This window comes from Macaca mulatta, chromosome 5, assembly GCF_049350105.2.
Source record: "Macaca mulatta isolate MMU2019108-1 chromosome 5, T2T-MMU8v2.0, whole genome shotgun sequence".
Classification (NCBI taxonomy): domain Eukaryota; kingdom Metazoa; phylum Chordata; class Mammalia; order Primates; family Cercopithecidae; genus Macaca; species Macaca mulatta.
Window position 1 is genome coordinate 8,931,435 of NC_133410.1, and position 21,718 is coordinate 8,953,152.

At 42.1% G+C, this 21,718-nt stretch overlaps 1 protein-coding gene across 1 annotated transcript in view; it reads right to left on the reverse strand.

Moving 5' to 3' along the window:
• Nucleotides 1-7,243: 7,243 nt before the first annotated feature.
• Nucleotides 7,244-21,718, reverse strand: part of SLC2A9 (solute carrier family 2 member 9) — a 198,903-nt gene continuing 184,428 nt past the window's right edge. Inside the window, 3 exon segments of the mRNA XM_078002570.1 lie at nt 7,244-8,707; nt 18,552-18,656; nt 18,659-18,681. Of these exon segments, the coding sequence (XP_077858696.1) occupies nt 8,423-8,707; nt 18,552-18,656; nt 18,659-18,681 (413 nt within the window). The 3' untranslated portion in view covers nt 7,244-8,422.

Below are 21,718 nucleotides of genomic sequence, written 5' to 3' on the forward strand. Positions count from 1 at the left end.
AGGAGACGGCTTGAACTTAACTCTGATTACAACATGGCCAGCTGGGTATTTATAGTAAGGAGTCGGGTGAGGGAGTCAGTGGATGGAAAATTACTGAGAGAGCCTTGGTTAGGATTCAGGGTTAGGGAGTTTTCACTAAACTGGCTTAGCAGGATTCTTGCTAACACTGGGGCTGCAGGTCAAGGCCAAGGCCTAGTGGAGAAGAGTGCTCAGAGGAGCTGGACTAGAGTTTGGTCAAGGAGGAAGTCCCTGTCACGATTATTATTTTCTCTGTCCTGGGAATTGTTTGCCACAGGATTGACATAGTCTCTGTTCCTCCATCCAGAGATGGTCTAGCCCTTGTGAGTATGTGTGGGGTGGGGGCAGGTGAAACGCATATAGGTCTTGGTGGGTACAGTCAGCTCAGGGGTTCAATATTAGGAAATATGCCTAAGATGTTTTCTCCAGTACAGCTTCAGTCAGTAACAGAGACACTATTTTGATCACCACTCCACTGGCTGTTTCTGTTTTTCATTCCCACCAGCCATCTATGAGAGTTCCCACTGCTCCACATTCTTGCTAACACTTAGTACTATGAAGATTTTTGTTTTAGCCATTTCAATAGGTTTGGGGTATCTCGTGATTTTAATTTTGGTTTCCCAAATAACTAACCGTGAATCACCTTTCTTCATGTGTATTCGCCATTTGTATACCTTGCGCTTGTTCATAACTTTTGCCCAGTTTTTGAGTTGTTTTCTCATTATTGAGTTTTGAATGCTCTTCATGTATTTTTGATACAAGTTCTTTGGTGGATATGTGTGTGAGAAAAATATGTGAACATATTTTTATCCCAGCCTGTAGCTTGTCTTTCATTCTGTTAACAGTATGTTTTGGCCCGGCACGGTGGCTCACGCCTATAATCCCAGCACTTTGGGAGGATGAGGTGCGCGGACCACCTGAGGTCAGGCATTCAAGATCAGCCTGGCCAACATGGTGAAACTCCATTTCCACTAAAAATAGAAAAATTAGCTGGATGCAGTGACGCGCGCCTGTAATCCTAGCTACTCTGGAGGCTGTGGCAGGAGAATCACTTGAACCTAGGAGGTGGAGGTTGTAGTGAGCCGAGATCACGCCACTGCACTCCAGCCTGGGTGACAGAGCAAGACTCCATCTCAAAACAAACAACAACAACAACAAAACAACAACAAACAAACAACAACAAAACCCCCCAGTATCTTTCAAAGAACAAGGTTTTAAATTTCAATGAAATGTAATTTATCAAATTTTCTTTCATGCATTGTGTTTTGGTGTTACATCCTAAAGTCTTTGCTTAAATTTAACAAGAATTTCTCCTAAGTTTTTTCCTAAACTTTTTCTAATTTTATGTATTATATTTAGGTTTATGATTCATTTTGAATTCATTTTTAAAGAGTGAGATATAAGTTGGAGTTTATTTTCTTGCACTATTTCAGAACCATTGTAGAAAAAATAATGCCTTTGCACTTTTGTCAAAATTCAATTGATCATTTTTGTGTGGTTTCATTTCTGGAAGCTCCATTTTATTCCACTGATCTTTGTATCTATACTTTCACCAATATTGTAGTGTCTTGATTGCTGTAGAATTATAATAAAGCTTAAAAATCAGGTAGTATGAGTCCTCTAACTTCATTCTTTGTTTAAAAAACTGTTTTTGCCATTTGTATACATTTTAGAATAGGCTTGTTAATTTCTACAAAATTTCTTTTGGGATTTTGATTGAGATTGTGTTAAATCTTAGATAAATTTAAGAAGATTGACCTTTTAACTTTAGTAAAGTCATTCATTCAGGGAACACGGTATACCTTCCCATGTATTGGTTCTTTGACTTATTTCATCAGTGTTTTGTAGTTTTCAGCAGAAAACTAAAGAACATAAATATGTTTTGTTAGATATTTAACCAAGTATTTCTTGTTTTTGGAACTATTATGAATAGCAACATTTTTTATGTTTTAGTTTTTAGTTGTTCATTGGTAGTACAGAGAAATACAATGAATATTTATGTGTTGAACTTCTATTCTGTAACCTTGTTAACTTTTTAGTTCAGGTAGATTATTGGAGATTTAATATGTAGACAATAATGTGTGTGAATAGAAGTAGTTTTATTTTTAATGTTTTGCTTTTCAATCTGCATACCTTTTATTTATTTTTCTTACCTTATTACATTGACTTGAAATTCCAGTATGATGGTGAATAGAGGCAGTGATAGAAATATCTTTACTTTGTTCCTGATCTTAGGGGAAAAGCATTTAGTTTTGCCTCACTAAATATGATGTTAGCTGTATATTTTTTGTAGATACTCTTTTTTCAGGTTAAGACAGCTTTTTTCAATTCCTGGTTTGGTAAGTGTTTTGAACATAGAGGGATGTTGGATTTTGTCAAATGTTTCTCCTGTATCTATTCATATAATCATATGTTCTTTTCACCTCAGTCAGTTAATATGGGGGATTAAATTGACTGATTTTGGAATATTGAAACAGTTTTGCATTTCTCCACCTTATTGTGGTGTATTCTCCTTTATATATTGTTGACTTAACTTGCTAATATTTGATAAGAAATTGTGTGCCTTTGGATGGATGAAGCTGGAAACCATCAATCACAGCAAACTAACACAGGAACAGAAAACCAAACACTGCATGTTCTTGCTCATAAGTAGGAGCTGACCAGTGAGAACACGTGGACACAGGGAGGGGAATATCACACACCAGGGCCTGTCGGAGGTTGGGGGGTGAGAGGAGGGAGAGCATTAGGAGAAATATCTAACGTAGATGACAGGTTGATGAGTGCAGCAAACCACCATGGCACGTGTATACCTATGTAACAAACCTGCACGCTCTGCACATGTACCACAGAACTTAAAGTATATATATAAAAAAGAAATTGTGTGCCTTTGTTTATGACAAACATTGGTCCGCAGTTTTATTTTCTTGTACTGTTTTATTGTACTATTTTGGTATCAGGTTTGTGTTAGTTTCATAAAATGAGTTAGGAAGCATTTCTCCCTTTTGAATTTTCTGGGATAAATTGTGTAGACATTTTCCATCAGCATTTGGTAGAATTTTCCAATGAAACCATCTGGACCTGGAATTTCCTTTGTTGGAAAGTTTTAGCTAAAAATTCTGTTTATTTAAGTGAATATGGGACTATTTTGGCTATCCATTTTTTCTTGAGTGACTTTTGATAGTATCTTTTGAAAATTTATCTATTTCATTTAAAGTTGTTGAATTTACAAGCAGGGTTATTAATAGTATTTCCTTATTACCCTTCTAATATCTGTAGGGTCTGTAGGGATATCGCCTCTTTCATTACTGCTCTTGGCAAGTTGTGTCCTATCTCTCTCATCCTTTCTTCTTCTCCCTCCATCTCCCCAACATCACTTCTTCCATACTCCCTCTTTTGGCTAGCTTGGATAGAGGTTTATCAATTGTATTGATCTTTCCAAAGAACCAATTTTGGGTTTCACTGATTTTATTATCTTGTCCTGTTTTTGATATATTTCAATTTTTGATTTCACATATTTTTATTCTTATCTTTATTATTTTCTTCCCTGTGTTTGCTTTTTGTATAGTTTGCTTTTATTTTTCTAATTTCTTGAAGTGAAATTTTAGATTATTTACTTGAGAGCTTTCTAGCATTTAGAGAATGTAACACTATAAAATTTCCTCTAAGCATTGCTTTACCTGAATCCACAAAATTCAATCTATTTTATTTTCACTTTCATTTAGTTCAAAAAAAATTTTTTTTGAGACTGAGTCTCGCTCTGTTGCCCAGGCTGGAGTGCAGTGGCGTGATCCCAGCTCACTGCAACCTCCACCTCCCAGCTTCAAGCGATCCTCTTGCCTCAGCCTTCTAAGTAGCTGGGACTACAGGCACGCGCCACCACACCCAGCTAATTTTTTGTATTTTTAGCAGAGATGGGGTTTCACCGTGTTAGCCAGGATTGTCTTGATCTCCTGATCTCGTGATTCACCTGCCTGGACCTCCCAAAGTTCTGGGATTACAGGCATGAGCCGCCACGCTCGGCCAGCTCACAATATTTTATTACTTCCTTTGAGATGTCCTTTTTGACTCATGGGTTATTTAGAAACATGTTTTAAGTTTCCAAAATTTGGGAATTTTCCAGATATCTGTTACTGATTTCCATGTGGTCAGAGAACATACTTTTTATGATTTGAATCCTTTTAAAGTTGTTGAAATTTGTTTCATGGCCCAGTATATACTCTATCCTGGTGAATGATCCAAATGAACTTAAAATGAATATATATATATATTTTACTATTGTCATTAGGAGTGTTTTACTGATGTCCATTAGTCAAATTGTTTAATAGCATTGCTTGGGTCTTCTATAGCCTTGCCATTTTCTACTTGTTCTATTGATTATTGAAAGAGGAGCATTAAAAGTCTCCAAGTGTAACTGAAGATTTGTCTAGCTTTCCTTTCTGTTTGATCTGGTTTGCTTCATGTATTTTGAAGCTTGATTTGAGATACATGCACATTTAGAATTTTTATATATTTTTGGTGAATTGGCTCATTTATAACTATATAACTTCCTCTTTATCATGAGTAATTCTTCTTGTTTCATAGTCTACTTTTTCCACTATTAATATGCCAACTTTCTTTTGGTTCACATTTGCATATTATATCTTTTCTCACTCTTTTACTTTTAACCTATCTATATCATTATGTTTAATGTGGGATTCTTGTAAATAGCATATAGACAGGCCTTTAAAAAATTCAAACTGGATTGACAGTTCTTTCAGCATTTCAAAAAATGCTGAGATATTGTTCCAGTCTCTTCTGGCTTACATGGTTTGTGGTAAGAAATCTAAAGTCATGCAAATCATTTTCCACTCTATGTAACGTTTTGATTTTCTAAGGCGCCTTTCAAGATGTTTTCCTTTATATTTGATTTTCATCAGTTGGATCACATTTTTTTCTCCAAGGGCCACGCCTTTCCTGTCACTCTGGGCAGCGATAGAGGCAGGAGATTTATCCTTCAGCTTTTTCAGACCATGTCCATTGCGCAGTTTCCAAAACTGCCCTGTACTGGATTATAAGCCAGGAGATACTCACTGCCATATTAACTATCCTTTGGGTTTTGATTTCTCTCTTCAATTTTCCTGACATAATTTATTCTTCAGAGTCCTTATATGTTTGCATTATGATTCTGTCCAGGGTTGCTAGTTATGATCAGTGGGGGAAATAGGGTAGAGTGTGCTTACTTAGCCAGAACTAGCAGCTGGAAGAGTTACTCTTAGTGAACCTGAAATGAAGAAATGTAAACCTCCATGGCTTGGAGATGAGAGAATATGTAAAATAGAAAGACAAGGGTCTAATCCCCAACTCCTGGTCAGGAATTAGGAAAAGAGACCTGTTAATTTGACTAGAGATTCTTTTAGGGTGTGTGAATGGATACAGGGTGCTGTAGGCGGCTAGTACCTTTCAGCCAAGAACCAGAGCCTGTGAAGCAAAGCTCATGAAAATGTCTGTCTGTCTGACTCCTCACTCCCCATTATATTTGGGTATCTGGAAAACAACTTTTTTTTATGTCACATGATTTTATTTCATTGAATATTATATGAACATCGGGAAAAGTGTGAGACAACAAATCCTAGTTTATCAATGTAGGTAACAGAGAGGAGGAAGGCCCAAGCAAACATAAGAAAAAAGTTCTGCACTGAAACACAGCTATTCCATTCTACTCATCTGTAAAGTTAAAGTGTGAATATTAGAAAATAATACAATATTAAGACACTAAAAGAAAGAATAGCCCCTAGATTTGTGGTACAAGCGTGTGGCTGTGAAAAACAACTTTATACATGAAGAATTCACTGGAGTGAATATCAGAGTACAAACAAAAGGGTTTGGAATTGAGATGATGCATTTGATTTAATATAAAGTGGAAAAAATAGAAGGTAAAACACAAGATGATTGTAATTGTGTTTCATGTATTCTGTGATTCCAACTGGATGAATAATAAGCAAGAAATGGACAGAGCTGTCTAAAAATTAAACTGCTCATGTTGGGGGAGTGAAGGATATGAGATTATGGGTGTCTCATTGTTTTATTTTTCAAAAATTTCCTTAATGTGGCTGCTATGGTTTGAATGTTCCCTCTAAAAGTCATGTTGAAACTTAATCCCCATGTGGCAGTATTGAGAGGTGGAGTCTTTAAAAGGTAGTCGGGAAACGAGAGCCCTCATGAATTAATGGATTAATGAGTGAATGAATGAATAGGTCATCATGGGAGTGGGACTGGTGGTTTTATAAAAAGAAGAGAGACCCCAGTGAACACACTGAGCTGCCTCGCCATGTGATTCCCTGTGCCGCCTCAGGACTGCAGAGTCCTGGCCAGCAAGAAGGCACTCGTCAGATGTCTGCCTGACCTTGAACTCTACAGCTTCCAGAACTGTAAAAAAATAAGTTTATATTCTCTATAAATTACCCAGTTTTGGGTATTCTGTTATACACAACAGAAAGTGGAGTAAGAAATGGCTCTATGAGCTTTTCAAATATAATAACATATAAGAATAATTCCTGGCCTATTGCCTGATAATGATATTGTTCCCCATTCTATTTCTGTAACTTATTTGAGAAGGTTTTCCTGATTTTCACCTCTCAGCCCAGTCATCCCTGTTGCATGTTTCTATATCACTGTATTGATGACAATTTACTATGCTGTAAAGTACAGTACTGATGACAACTTTACACTTAATGCTTTGATTTTCTATCTTCTCTGGCAGACATGGACTTTTGCAGGTGAGGGCAGCATATTTTCTTGCTCACTGATACATCTTTAGTACATAGCTAGTGCCTTGTCTATGGGAGGTACCTAATAAATATTTATTGCCTAAATTATCAAGTCTCCAAATAAAAGAGAACACCAAAAAGCTAAGATTTTTATTTTGCACTGTTTTTGGCTCTTTTGGTCTCAGCACTTTTGGAACCCATACCTCACTTTCTCTTCGTCTTGACAAACACTGTCCACATTTTTCAGCCAACCCAAAGCTGGATGGCATGGTGCCTTGAGTTGGCAATTAACCAAAGGCCCAGTGATGAAAGAATAATCCACAGAAAAGGAAAACCAAACTCAAGTTTTGGCTAAGGCTGCCATCGTCAAGAATGATCTGAGGAAACCCAAGGGATTATGGCCAAAAGGATTCTAGTGGTATTGCTAAGTCAAGTCCTCTCTGGCCCCACTCCTATGAAATACCAACCAAACACACTGGTGCTAATTCAAGTGCACTTTACTTTAGGACACTTTGTTTCATTTTAGAAGCAAGTATAGGAAATCACCCAAAACACAAGCCACACATTACGATGGCAGGCTGCAAGTGGCTCTTACCAAACAACCCTAGCATGTAAGAGTTAGAAGAGCCCTTCAACATGTCTGTTCCAAACACCTTTCTCCAAAGTTGACACAGATTTTCTTAGCAACAGTCACGATGAGTAATCACCCGGTCTTCCCTTGAGCACTTTGAGTGATGGTGAACTCCCCATCTCTCAAGACAGTTCATTTCCTTTTCAGAGAAATCTCTTCTAGACTTGGTAAACATGAAGTACATGTGCTGACACTCTGAGCCCCACACTTGTGGCAGAGATCACCAATTAATCACAATGTTTTTTGGTTTTTTTTTTTCCCACCAAGCCTAGGTTTAGCTTTAGAATCATCCTCAACATTGTTTTTCATTTGGATAGAGGTCAATTTGCAGTCCCTGTTGCAGTTTCTAGAAAGTTAAGTCTTCTGCACATAGCTCTTCTTCATGTTCTCTGTGAGCACACAGGACTCTAATAGTCTGGGGCGAGGACAGCATCAGCCCTTAAGTCTTGAGCCCATTCCTGGAACACAGTTTGGGAAAGACAAAATCTGCAGGCTGGTGGGTTGGTATTAGGCTCTCCAAAGCCTGAGATCCACAAGGTCAAATATTGGAAACAGGCATTTCTTAGGCACGATGAATAATCTTTCCACTGACTTCTGAAAGCCTATACGGGGGATGGAAGCCTAGGGTCATTGATGCGCTGGGACCCAGGTTGAGGGCAGATCAAGGCTGCTTGTGGTAAAGCTGGGACTAGAACCTCAGTCTGTGATTTCTAATCTGTTGAGTCCCCTATCAGACCAAATTGTCTTTCTTTGATAAAGCATTAACATACTATTTCCCCAATTTCATTTTGAAATCGTGGATTGAGTCATGAAGAAGGCAGGTCATCAACCTGTATGGAAGAACATTGGGTCCAGTGAAACATAGAGGGATTCCTTGCAACTTCCAGAAGAGTTTGGGAGATTTAGTTGTGAATAATGCTAACATAGTTGCAATGTTAGATTAGTACAGGTTTACTTTTAAATACTTAATAATATAAAAGACTTGCACAGCTTCAATTCATTTAAGCCTCCCAATAATGGGTAAATTTTAAGTTTCCTGAAAAGTGAGATTATCCATTTAGACAATCCTGTTTTTGACATAATTGTCCAACGTGGAAGAGGAAACTTGTTCAGAACTTCCGTTTGTCTTATCATCAGTGACAGCTGAGTCGATTTTCTCTTCTGGTGGGTATGCTTTGTTCCTTTTGGAAAATGCCTGACTGATTTCTGCCTGGGTTCTGTTTTTGGTCTCAGGCAGCACAAAATATAGGTAGATAGCACCTGTGATACAAATTGTAGCAAAGACTAGGAAACAGTAGGTGTTCAGACTTTTCTGTGGAAAGGCAGAGACAAAAACCATCAAACAGATAATCAGTAAAGTTGCTGTCAAACCATCTCTACACAGATTTTTAAAATAGCTCCACATTCATATACCAATACTCCTAGACAAAACACCATGTGTGATGCTGGCTCTATAAGGCAAGTGTGCCCTACATGAAGTGTTATCACATGAGGCTTGAATAAATCAGCTTCAAACTCTGGTAAAGATGAGCAAATGATACTTTTTGTTGTTGTTGTTGTTGCAAATTTGGCATTTAAAAATTAATCATCATGAAAGCAAAATGGTATGCTTGCTGAATATTAGCTTAAGCTTATATTTACAATTAACCACATTGTCTCCTTGCTTCTACTATACACATAAGACAAGAATGACATCAAAAGGGAAGAGAAATGCCTCAGTTCATAGGAAGAATGTGGAGCATAGAACAGGCCAAGGTAATGCCAGTTTTTCTAATACGCAAGTGATCTAACTCACTAATTGACACTCTGAGATGGCCTTGCACAAATAAGAGAGATGAGAAAAAATAGAAATGTTCAAAGCAATCACTCCATTTTATGTATCCTGATTAGTGCTTGGACTAGAATAACCCTGCCAACTGCACTAGACCTTGAGCTTCTCAGTGACGCAGTCACCTCTGTAGCTCCTGTGCCTCATAGGAGGTACTCAGGACATGTCTGTGGAATAAAAGACTTGAAATCCTAGCCTGAAGCAATCCACCTGCTTTGGTCTCCCAGGTACTGGAATTATAGGCATGAGCCACCTCTCCAGAAATAAAAGACTTTCTGGGTCCCAGCTGTCAGGATTGTGACTATCATATGCAACAAACATCTATTGATCCAAAGATAAGGTTACACTGTCTTTGAATAATACTTCCCAAGAAGCAATATTCAGATATTAGTCCATTCCATTCCATTCTTTGATTTGACAAACATTTATTTTTGGAGAATGGCAGAGTGCTTAAGGTTGATCTCTGGATCACATCCTAGATCTACCATTTACTAAATCTGAGACTCTTTGTGCCTCTGTTTCCATGCTTGAAAAAGAGGATAATCATGGTACATGCAGGGTTGTTGTAGGAATTAAGTGAGACATTCCCTTTAAAGTGCCACATGCAGTAAATGTTCCACACCTGTGGATGCTTAGCTCTTGAGACTGTGCCTTCTGCTCATACAAAGACTTCAAGAGCAGTATGGAGAAGAGGGAGAGTATGGGCTCTGAAGCCAGTCGAGTGGGATTCAAATCCTGATCCCATTACTCACATGTTGTTTTAACACTTATGATGTGCCATTTAAGATAGAATTTCAATCCACTGAGCATCTGTTTCCTCATTTGCAACATGGTGATATATACCCACATATTATTTTGAAGATGAAATGAGATATATCAATTTTGCATTCAACATCCTCCACACCCCCATCTGCATGCTGAATGGACATCTGACTTATCAAGTCCAAAGTGGAGCCTCTAAAACTGCCTACTCTAGCCTTCCTCATCTCTGCTGATGGCACCTCCATCCTTCTGATTGATTATGCCAACAAAAACACTTGGAGGCAGGCCGAGCTTCTCTCTCTCCCTCTGTCTCTCCCACCTACATCTGCTCCATTAGGAAATCATGTTGCTCTACCTTGAAATGTATTCCAAATCTGAGCGTTTGTCACCACTTCTATTGCAACCCAATTTTGGTGCAAGCCACCATCATGTCTTGCTTGGATTTTTGCAATAGCTTGTCAACTGATTTCCCTGCTTTTCACTTTAAGCATAATCTTGAGATTATTCTTAACAGACAAGCCAGAGTGATCCTGTTAAACAAAGGACAAAACTTGTCACTCCTCTGCTCAAAACCCACCATGACTTCCTAAGTCACCTACAGGAAAGCCAAAGTCCTCACCACGGCCTCCAAGGCCACCGACCATGTGTCCCTCTTACTTCTCTGATCTCACTCTCCTCACTTTCTTTGACCGAACTCCACTGCCTTTATGATTTCCCTCCAGTATTGGGCCTCAGAACCTTTGCAAATGCTGTTCTCTCTTGCTGGAATAATCTTCGTTTAGGCCTCTGTATATCCTGCTTTCTTACTCCTCTTCATCTGACTTATAGGTCATTTTCTCAGAGAGGTTCGCTTTGACTCTCATTTCTAAATAGCCCCTCCCAGCCCTGCTTCATTGCTCTTCAAAAACACTCACCACTATGCAGCATTGTAGTGTGCAACTGCCTGTTTATCAACCTTCTCCCTACCAAGAGGTAACTATCTGAAGGCAGAAGTCATCATTTTTCTTGTATTCCCAGAACCTGGAGAGTGTCTGATATACAGTAGATGCTCTGAGTATCTTACTGAGTGGATGGATGGACTGAGGCTCAGAGAGGTTTCCTGCCCTATCCCAGGCCACATGCAGGGCTTTCTAGGACCTCTCTGACACCCACACAGCTGCCTCTTGCTTGGCTTTCTTTTCCCAAGGGACCTGATGGGTGTGGCGAGGATTATTGTCACAGTTTCACAAAATTCAGTCAAGAACACGTGGTTCAGCCGAGCACAGTAGCTCACGCCCGTAATCCCAGCACTTTGGGAGGCTGAGGTGGGTGGATCACTTCATGTCAGGAGTTCAGGACCAGCCTGGCCAACACTGTGAAACCCCATCTCTACTAAATTTACAAAAATTAGCTCAGCATGGTGCAGCCACCTGTTATCCTAGCTACTTGGGAGGCTGAAGCAAAGATTAAAAGTGGACCCCCTCCTTACACCTTATACAAAAAGTAACTCAAGATGGATTAAAGACTTAAATGTAAAACTCAAAACTATAAAAACCCTAGAAGAAAATCTAGGCAATACCATTCAGGACATAGGCACAGGCAATTTCATGACAAAAATGCCAAAAACAATAGCAACAAAAGCAAACATTGACAAATGGGATCTAATTAAACTAAAGAACTTCTCCACTGCAAAAGAAACTATCATCATAGTGAACATACAACCTACACAATGAGAGAAAGTTTTTACAATCTATCCATCTGACAGAGGTCTAATATCCAGAGTCCACAGGGAACTTAAACAAATTTACAAGAAAAAACAACCTCATTAAAAAGTGGGCAAAAGACACAAACAGATACTTCTCAAAAGAAGACATTCACGCAGCCAAAAAACATATGAAAAAAAGCTGAACATCACTGATCATTAGAGACATGCAAATCAAAACCACAATGAGATACCATCTCATGCCAGTCAAAATAGGGATTATTAAAAAGTCAAGAAACAACAGATGCTGGTGAGCTTGCAGAGAGAAAGGAATGCTTTTACACTGTTGGTGGGAGTTTAAATTAGTTCAATCATTGTGAAAGACAGCATGGTGATTCCTCAAAGACCTAGAGGCAGAAATGCCATTTGACCCAGCAATCCCATTACTGGGTATCTACCCAAAGGAATGTAAATCATTGTATTATAAAGATACATGCACGTGTATATTCATTGCAGCACTATTCACAATAGCAAAGACTTGGAACCAACCCAAATGCCCATCAATGATAGACTGGATAAAGCAAATGTGGCACATATACACCATGGAATACTATGTAGCCATAAAAAGGAATGAGATCATGTCTTTTGCGTGATGTGGTGACATGGATCCAGTGACATGGATGGAGCTGGAAGCTGTTACCCTCAGCAAACTAACACAGGAACAGAAAACCAAACACACTGCATGTTCTCACTTATAAGTGGGAGCTGAACAATGAGAACACATGGACACATTGAGGGGAACAGTACACACTGGGGACTATCGGGGGGTTGCAGTGGAGGTAGAGTGTCAAGAAGAATAGCTAATGGACTCTGGGCTTAAGAGTAATACCTAGGTGATTGGTTGATCTGTGTAGCAAACCACAATGGCATATGTTTACCCGTGTAACAAACCTGCACATCCTGCACATGTACCCCGGACTTAGAATAAAAGTTGAAGAAAAACAAAAAGCTCAGAAAAAGTTTGACTAGCCCTGCCCATCTCACTCTGCTGAGACATTCAGGATATGACCCAATATTCTTCAGGTTGAAAAGAATAATTTGCTCCCTTCCAGAATTTATTGAACTCAAACTGGATTTTACAACTCGAGTAGAATCAAAGAGGCATACATTTGCATGCAATTTTCTCTGAATCAGAAAATATTGGCAGTCCACACTGGAGACTGTTTTTCGCAGGCTTTATAACAAATGGCCCAAGCAACACTGATGCTGACCACAGAAAATGCTGCCAGCACGATCCCAGAGCCGGCGTGTGGAGGTGAGCATGAAGGGATGTGGGCTCCTCCCCACAACCACAGTGGCCTCCTTTCTCTGTTGGTGACGAGAGGTCTAAGGATTTTCCATTTTACAGGTGAGGGAACTCATGCTTGGAGAGAAAACCTATGCTTGAGGAGTATGCCCAGGGCCCTGTGCTAATACATGGGCTACAATACGGTGTGATTCGTGCTATTGTCTGTGGCTCTACTGGCTCAGATATTTTATTCTGAGGAAGAAGTCCAGGCTTCTTAGGGGTCTGTTTGAGGGCTGGAATACATTTGCCACTGACACCTATTGGAATAAGTGAAACAATCAAGATGTGTGAGTAGTTTCTCTTGGTGGCTCCTGTGGGCTGAACTGCGTCCCTCCTGAAATTCATACATTGAGTCCTAAGCCCTAGCACCTCAGGATGTGATTAAGTTAAAATGAGGTCATTAGGGTGGGCCCTAATCCAATATCCTGCTGTCCTCATAAGAGAGGAGATGAGGACACAGATCCACACAGAAAGGAGACCACGTGAGGACACAGGGAGAAGACAGCTGTAAGGAACATGGCTGTGCTTTGGTCAAGGGTAGGCTGAGGTAAACATCCAGAGCGACTCAGTGAGTTTAGAGGGCAGGTGTCTGACGCCACTTGCCATAACATGGGAAGGGCATCCCTTGGCCCTACACCACTGTTGTCTGTGAATGTATAACTGCCCTGCTGACACTGTACAGGCACTCTCGCACTGGTGCCCAGAGAAAGAGAGAGAACCAGAGATGTCCATCTGCAAGATGGAAAGAGGAGAGCCAGGACACAGTCGGAGTTCTGGTGCCCAGAGGAAGTTAAGCTGCTGACCCTGAAGGGCGAGCTGGCAGTGCAGCCGTGTGTGGGAGCTGCTGGACTAGGCAGCCAAGACAGGGTGGACAGCGTGAGAGAACTAGTGTGAGTGAGCTGCTGATGAGAGAACTACATTGCACCTGTCTACGGCCCCTTGAGTGTTCTTCCAGCTGTCTGCTCATTCACCCACTCCCTTCAGACCTCAGTATGAGCTGGAACCTGACCCTGGGGATAAAAATTGGCGTAGCCGTGAACTTGACCACAACCATTTACAAGCCAAGGAGAGGGGTCTCAGAAGAAATCAACCCTGCTAACCCCTTGAGCTCAGACTTCTAGCTTCTAGAATTGTGAGAAAACGAATTTCTGTTGTTGAAGCCTCTAGTCTGTGCTATTTGGTCATGGCAGCCTGAGGCCCGAGTAGATGAACACAGTAGCTCTTGATTGCAGCCGAGCTGGCTTTCAGAAGGGAGGTAGGTCAGAAATGGTTCCTGTATGGCATCTACAACACATACATGTTGCTCCCGTGGGTGGGTGTGGGTGGGGCTGGGGTGGGCTGGGGTTGGGGGATGTGACTCAGAACTTGTTAGCCCTGTATTTCTCTAATGCATTGCTCACTGCTCACAGCAGCCCCCTGAGCCCAGCTCTCTGACTTGCTAAGCCCCTCTCCAGAAAGGAAATTAACCGTGGCTGCCTTCCCAGGCTTGGGTCAGGAGGCTGACATTTCACAAAATACTAAACGTAACTACCTGCCCAGTGTCTCCATCCGTGTGTCCGGCCTGGCTGTTCCCGCTCCAATGAAGGTTCATCAACAGTCACACCTGCAATGTTTCCTTAATTACCCCCTGAAAACCCAGACACCCTGGACATGCCCAGCTGCTTAGAAACTGTTTCCAGAAGGGATTTGTTTCGAAATTGCCCATAGGCATAAGAAAAGGCTCATAAATGACAGGCAAGAGAAGCAAGAACAAAACAAAGAATTGATTCCAGGTTTTAGAAATACAAAAAATTATCTAGGTTTGGAAGTGCGGTAACCTTGCAAGTTACTACATCTCTCTGAGCTCATCCCCTTGCCTGTCAAAGGGAGTGATACGGGCACTACCTCCCAGCATAGATGGCGGTGGAGTACTCTGGGCACACGGCAAGCGTTCAATGAACACTATGCTAAAGTGGCATGTTGGTGCTGTTAACGCTCAAACTGTGGCAGGCCAGCAAGGTCTTTCACACCCCACACCTGCGAGTGGCTCAGAAGATAGTGGCCTGCTTCTCGGACATACAGATCTCAGGACTGGGCCATGTGAAGGTGCTGGAACTTCTCTACTTAATTTATAAATGTGATGGGGGAACCGTGTTGACAGAAACAGCTTGAAGTTAACTTTTGCCATAATAATGACGATTTTACTGACACCTGGCTCTGCCGGCTTTGAGCCAAACTGTAAAAAGCCACTTAAGGTTTAAAAGTCCATCGAAAAGATAACTTGTTATGTTCTGACTGCAGCCACGTGAAGATGCCCCCGGATGGGAGTAAATGAGTGTGGGACCTTGACAAACTCCATGGCTCATGGAGCCCCCAACAGCACTTATGTTTCAGAAATAGAGCGGTTGTTGCTAAAACACAAAGATGCCTTAAAAGTTACAGGGTGTGGCAGCCTTTTAACTCTGAGACGAGGAGGCTGTAGTAAGTGATGGATGGAGAGGGAAGATGAGGACCAGGTGGTGAAGTGGAGAAACTGGGTCTGATGCTGACTGTGGGACCTGGATTGACCACGTCTACTTCCTGGACCTCCTTGCCTGTACAGTGGCAAGGATCAGAAACTCCAGCTCAGGACTGTGTGAAGGTGATGTGGGCACAGAAAGCCATGCATGGGGGAGGGGGTGGCACAGAGCAACTGCTCCGTAACTGTGAATGCAGAAACAGCCACCATGCAGGCTTGGAACTGGGGTGGCTGGGGCTTGGAGTGCCGCAAATACTGACCTTCAGCTCACCCACGCTGGCAGCAGAATCTCTGGGATGTGTTGCGCTTGGCACTAGTAAATTAGCAGGCAGACTCCGAACTGAGTGCACAGAATAGTTGGTGAGGGGAGGAGGACAGGATTGAAATAGCTCCTAAGAATGGATGGTGATGTATCTGACAGATTCTCACCTTCTCCAGGTGGTACCACCCAGCACAGAGGGCAGCAGAGAGCCCTGGTAGGCATTTGAGCAGGGATGCTTCATCTTCCTTCTGCAAATGCTTCTGGGCCCCTTGCTCTGTGCAGAAGGCTTGCAAAGACTTTTGTGTTCCTGCTCCCAGATAACCCTCTGATCTGATCCTCTATCTCACCCATCTTTCTTGCTCACTCTGTTTCAGTCATATAGGCCTCTGGGTGGTTTCTTACACAGGCCAAATCTAGCCCTGCCTAAGGGCCCTGCACTTGCTGTTTTTCTAGCCAGGACTTCACCATTCCCGGACAGCTCTGCTCCCTCACTTCACTCAGGCCTCTGCTCAACTGCCACCACCTTCCAGAGCCCTTCACGACTGCCCCGTCTCAAATAGCACTTCTGCCTCCTTTGTTTCCCCATTCAGCTCCAGGACCAGGAAACACAGGCTTTGTTACCACTCTATCCTCATTGCCTAGAATAGTGCCTGGCACACAGCTGGGACTCAACATATATATGTGTTGAATTAATGAATTCAGTTTCCAATGAATAGATTCTTTCCCTACCCAAAAAGAACTTATATCTGATTCTTGAGTATGTGAGCATTTTCCTACCGATCACTGTCACCCTTGGGATGATGATCCCATTAGCTGTGGTTATGATGATGACAGTGAGGATGTTAAATGGGTGGTGGTTTGCAGTGTGCACTGGAACTATTAGATGGAATCTGTCTTACACAGTGATGAGCACATTGCAAAATTGATAAGTAGGTTGTAGGTTTGAGTTGCTAACCTAGGAGTCCTTGCATAGTCTCAGCAATGGGTAGCCCATGCCCTCAGAAGCAGCCCATAGCAGTTAGGGCAGCTCTAGGAAGGCACAGGAAAGAGAGAGGGATGAAAGGTTTTGCCCGAAGCATAGTTTCTTTCTTTCTTTTTTCTTTTGGAGAAAATATTTGGCTTATATAGCCCCTTTATTCTAGTCCTAATCCTCGATGCATTAGACATAAAGTTGGAAGTGTTTTTGTATATATATACGTTAAATTCTAGGGTACTTGTGCACAACGTGCAGGTTTGTTACATATGTATACATGTGCCATGTTGGTGTGTTGCACCCATTAACTCATCATTTACATTAGGTATATCTCCTAATGCTATCCCTCCCCTCCCCCCACACCATGACAGGCCCCAGTGTGTGATGTTCCCCACCCTGTGTCCAGGTGTTCTCATTGTTAAATTCTCACCTATGAGTGAGAACATGTGGTGTTTGGTTTTCTGTCCTTGCGATAGTTTGCTCAGAATGATGGTTTTCAGCTTCATCCATGTCCCTACAAAGGACATGAACACATCCTTTTTTACGGCTGCATAGTATTCCATGGTGTATATGTGCCAAATTTTCTTAATCCAGTCTATCACTGATGGACATTTGGGTTGGTTCCAAGTCTTTGCTATTGTGAATAGTGCCGCGATAAACATACGTGTGCATGTGTCTTTATAGCAGCATGATTTATAATCCTTTGGGTATATACCCGGTAATGGGATGGCTGGGTCAAATGGTATTTCTAGTTCTAGTTCCTTGAGGAATTGCCACACTGTCTTCCATAATGGTTGAACTAGTTTACAGTCCCACCAACAGTGTAAAAGTGTTCCTATTTCTCCACATCCTCTCCAGCACCTGTTGTTTACTGACTTTTTAGTGATTGCCATTCTAACTGGTGTGAGATGGTATCTCATTGTGGTTTTGATTTGCATTTCTCTGATGGCCAGTGATGATGAGCATTTTTTCATGTGTCTGTTGGCTGTATAAATGTCTTCTTTTGAGAAGTGTCTGTTCATTTCCTTTGCCCACTTTTTGATGGGTTTGTTTGATTTTTTCTTGTAACTTTGTTTAAGTTCTTTGTAGATTCTGGATATTAGCCCTTTGTCAGATGGGTAGATTGCAAAAATTTTCTCCCATTCTGTAGGTTGCCTGTTCACGCTGATGGTAGTTTCTTTTGCTGTGCAGAAGCTCTTTAGTTTAATTAGATCCCATTTGTCAATTTGGGCTTTTGTTGCCATTGCTTTTGGTGTTTTAGACATGAAGTTCTTGCCCATGTCTATGTCCTGAATGGTATTGCCTAGGTTTTCTTCTGGGGTTTTTATGGTTTTAGGTCTGATATTTAACTCTTTAATCCATCTTGAACTAATTTTTGTGTAAGGTATAAGGAAGGGATCCAGTTTCAGCTTTCTACATATGGCTAGCCAGTTTTCCCAGCACCATTTATTAAATAGGGAATCCTTTCCCCATTTCTTGTTTTTGTCAGGTTTGTCAAAGATCAGATGGTTGTAGATGTGTGGTATTATTTCTGAGGGCTCTGTTCTATTCCATTGATCTATATCTCTGTTTTGATACCAGTACCATGCTGTTTTGGTTACTGTAGCCTTGTAGTATAGTCCTAAGCCAAAAGAACAAAGCTGTAGGCATCACGGTGCCTGAAGCATAGTTTCTTCCTTCCTTAGGAAAATAGCATGAGTTTCCAGTTGAAAGGAGAGAGATCAACCTCTGCTCTATGAATCACCCCTTAAAAGCTGCAGAATCAAAGGGAACCCCATGGGCAAAAGACTCCTTTTCAGTCATACCTGAATGAATGGGAAGAGGAGCCCAACAGCAAAGTTGGAGAGCCAGTTGACGGTGCCTGCGATGATGAAGGTAGCTGGCTGCTGAGATTGCTGGAAGTACTCACCTTAGTCAAGATGAACGGGATGCCACCTGCAATGTGTGAGCCAGGACATGGAATTAATCAATCTGAGGAGGTCATGCCTCCAGCATCCATCTCCATCTGCCACACTTTAGAGCCCCGCCCCTGCCACTTGACTGGATGTGTAGTGGGCCCCAGTTTCTGAGTCGCCCTGGTGACTTAGTGTTACTCAGTGGAGACATCATTGACATTGGGGCGGGACAAGTCTTTATTTTGAGAGATTGTCCTGTGCAATTGCAGGGCATTTATTACCCTTTACTTTCTGATGCCAGGAGAGCCTCCAGTCACCACCACAACCCAAGCTGCCCCTGCCACATTTCCAAACTCACATGTGGTCTGAGGTCTATACCCTTCTATTCCTCCATATCCTGTTCAGTAAGACCGGTGATTGCACCCTTTGCCCAGACCAGGACCTGGGGCTCAGCACAACTGCTGGGATCCCACTTGAACCTCCCCATCTCCAACTGGAGTCACCACTCTGCCAATGAGATCTACACCTGGGTGTTTCTCAGACAAGACAGAGTGGACAATGGACAGGAAATCCCTCAGGGACTTTTACCAAACTCTAGAGAGACACTGAACACAATTTGGAAATTACTAGGACGGAGCCATTCATTGTGTCAACATCCAACAATTATTTATGTGCTGGGACTGTTCCAACATTGAGGTCAAAAGCAGCATGTCCTTGCTTTCATGGGGAACCCTTGTCTGCTGGGATGATTTGTTCATTAAAATGGTAGTGAGCCCAGGAATGGAAAACCAAACCTCATATGTTCTCACTCATAAGTGAGAGCTAAGCTACGAGGATGCAAAGGCATAAGAATGATACAACTGGGGCCAGGCGCGGTGGCTCACGCCTGTAATCCCAGCACTTTGGGAGGCAGAGGCCGGTGGATTACATGAGGTCAGGAGTTTGAGACCAGCCTGACTAACATGGTGAAACCCCATCTCTACTAAAAATACAAAAATTAGCTGGGCGTGGTTGTGCATGCTTGTAATCCCAGCTACTCGGGAGGCTGAGGCAGGAGAATCGTTTGAACCTGGAAGGTGGAGGTTGTAGTGAGCCGAGATCATGCATATTGCACACCAGCCTGAGGTATAAAACACTACAAATTGGGTGAATGTATTTTGCTTGGGTGATGGGTGCATCGAAATCTCAGAAATCGCCACTAAAGAACTTATTCATGTAACCAAACACCACCTGTTCCCCCCACCAAAAAAAAAACCTACGGAAATAAAAAAATAAAAATAAAAAAGGGGAGTGAGCAAATGAATAAATAAATATAAATCAAAATGTGATAAGCATTCTGGAGGAGATACACTGTCTATTTTGGTACTGGGTGGAGAAGGATGCCCTGCGGAGGAGATGGTGGAGATGTGGATTGAAGAAGGAGAGGTGGCTCCTGAAGATCTGGGGAAGATCATGCTGGGTGGAGAAAGGGGCCGGCAGAGGTCCTACAGGCGAAAGGATTGGGCCAAGGTCTACAATAGGGGCCAATCTGTCTAGACACCTGAAGGAGGCAGAGAGGAATGGGGTGAGGTAGCAAATGTGAGCAGGGGCAATGAAGCAGCCTCTTGTAGATCATGGAGGGGATTTGCGGTTGAAGAAAACTACTTTGGGCTGCTGGGCAGCAGTTGAGGTGATCAATTTGCATTTCACAGAGGTCACTGCTGTTTGGAGAAAAGCCGGGAGTGTGTAGGAGTGGATGCAGGGAGCTGTCAGGGCAGTCCAGGGAGGAGGCAATGGTTGTTTAGGAGGGCTCAGATCATGGCAGGTGAGATGAAAGGAAGGGACTGAATTCAGAGACAATTGCCCCATCAAGGTAAAGCTTTCAAGGTAAGCATTGCACACACACAATCACTGAGCAAGCTGACCCAACCAAGCAACCCAGGGTGACAAAGACACAAAGCCAGGACCAACTCAAGTCTGAATCTCTCCAGACCTTTCACCGTTATCACTCTGCTATGTTGCCAGCAAGGCTTGCACTCCAACAAATCAAAAACGACTCAGAGTGGACGGTTGCCCAACAGTCCAATATAGCTTAAACTTTGAAAATTAGCCCCAATTAATTATGCATGTGGGTCCACTCATCTTGTTACCTTATTAGAGTCTTCTTTGTTATCTTGTTTGAGTATCCTATTCTGGATTGCCCCAGAAGCAGACACTGAGGAGCAGTTTATGTGCCAGTTGATCCCAGAAAAGGCAGGGAAGAGTGCAGGGAAGTGAAGGAGGTGGATAAGGGGTGTGTTATTAGCAACACCACCATGGTCAGCCACATCTTAATCCAACTGGGACCCTTGGGAAACTGTGGAAAACACATCTCAGAGTTACCCCATCTGAGGGGTAAGAGGGCTGGATTATCTATCCACCACGTCCCATCAGTCACTGACTGTTACACTTTGAGCAGTGCTTTTGGCCGGCCACAATGTGGGCTGAGAGGGCCGGGGAAGTCCTCAGGCAAAAAGCCACATATGGGAGCAGTCGTAGGTCTGTCTGGGAATCACAAAAGGGCGTGGACAACGGGATTTGGGGAAGGTAACAAGAATCTTTGCTACTGCCATCTATTCCTTAAGTGTTTAACTTCTCAGTGACTATTGCAATAATCAGGTAGCCATTACTAATAACAACAGTGATGAAAATCTTTATATCATATACACCTAAGTACTCGTTTCAGGAGCTGGGGTATAACACTAGGGTTAAGAACATGGGGTGGAGGTCCCACACTCTAATTAGGAGTGTGCAGTGGGGGTCTTACCCTAAAGTTAGGGGCCTGAGGTGAGGGTGTAACACTGTAGTTAGGGGCCTGGGTGGGGGTCTGATACTATAGTTTGGAGCATGCTGCTTCAATCAGACCATCTGGGTTAGAGTCTTGGTTCTGAGACTTGCAGGCTCTGTGTGACCTTGGGCACATTAGTTCACCTTTCCGGCTCAAATTTCCTCCTCTGTAAGCAAGGACAATGGAATTGATTTCATGGGGTCATTGCAAAGCTTAAAGGACCTAATACAGATAATACACATTGAATTGTGTCTGAGGTGTGATGAACACT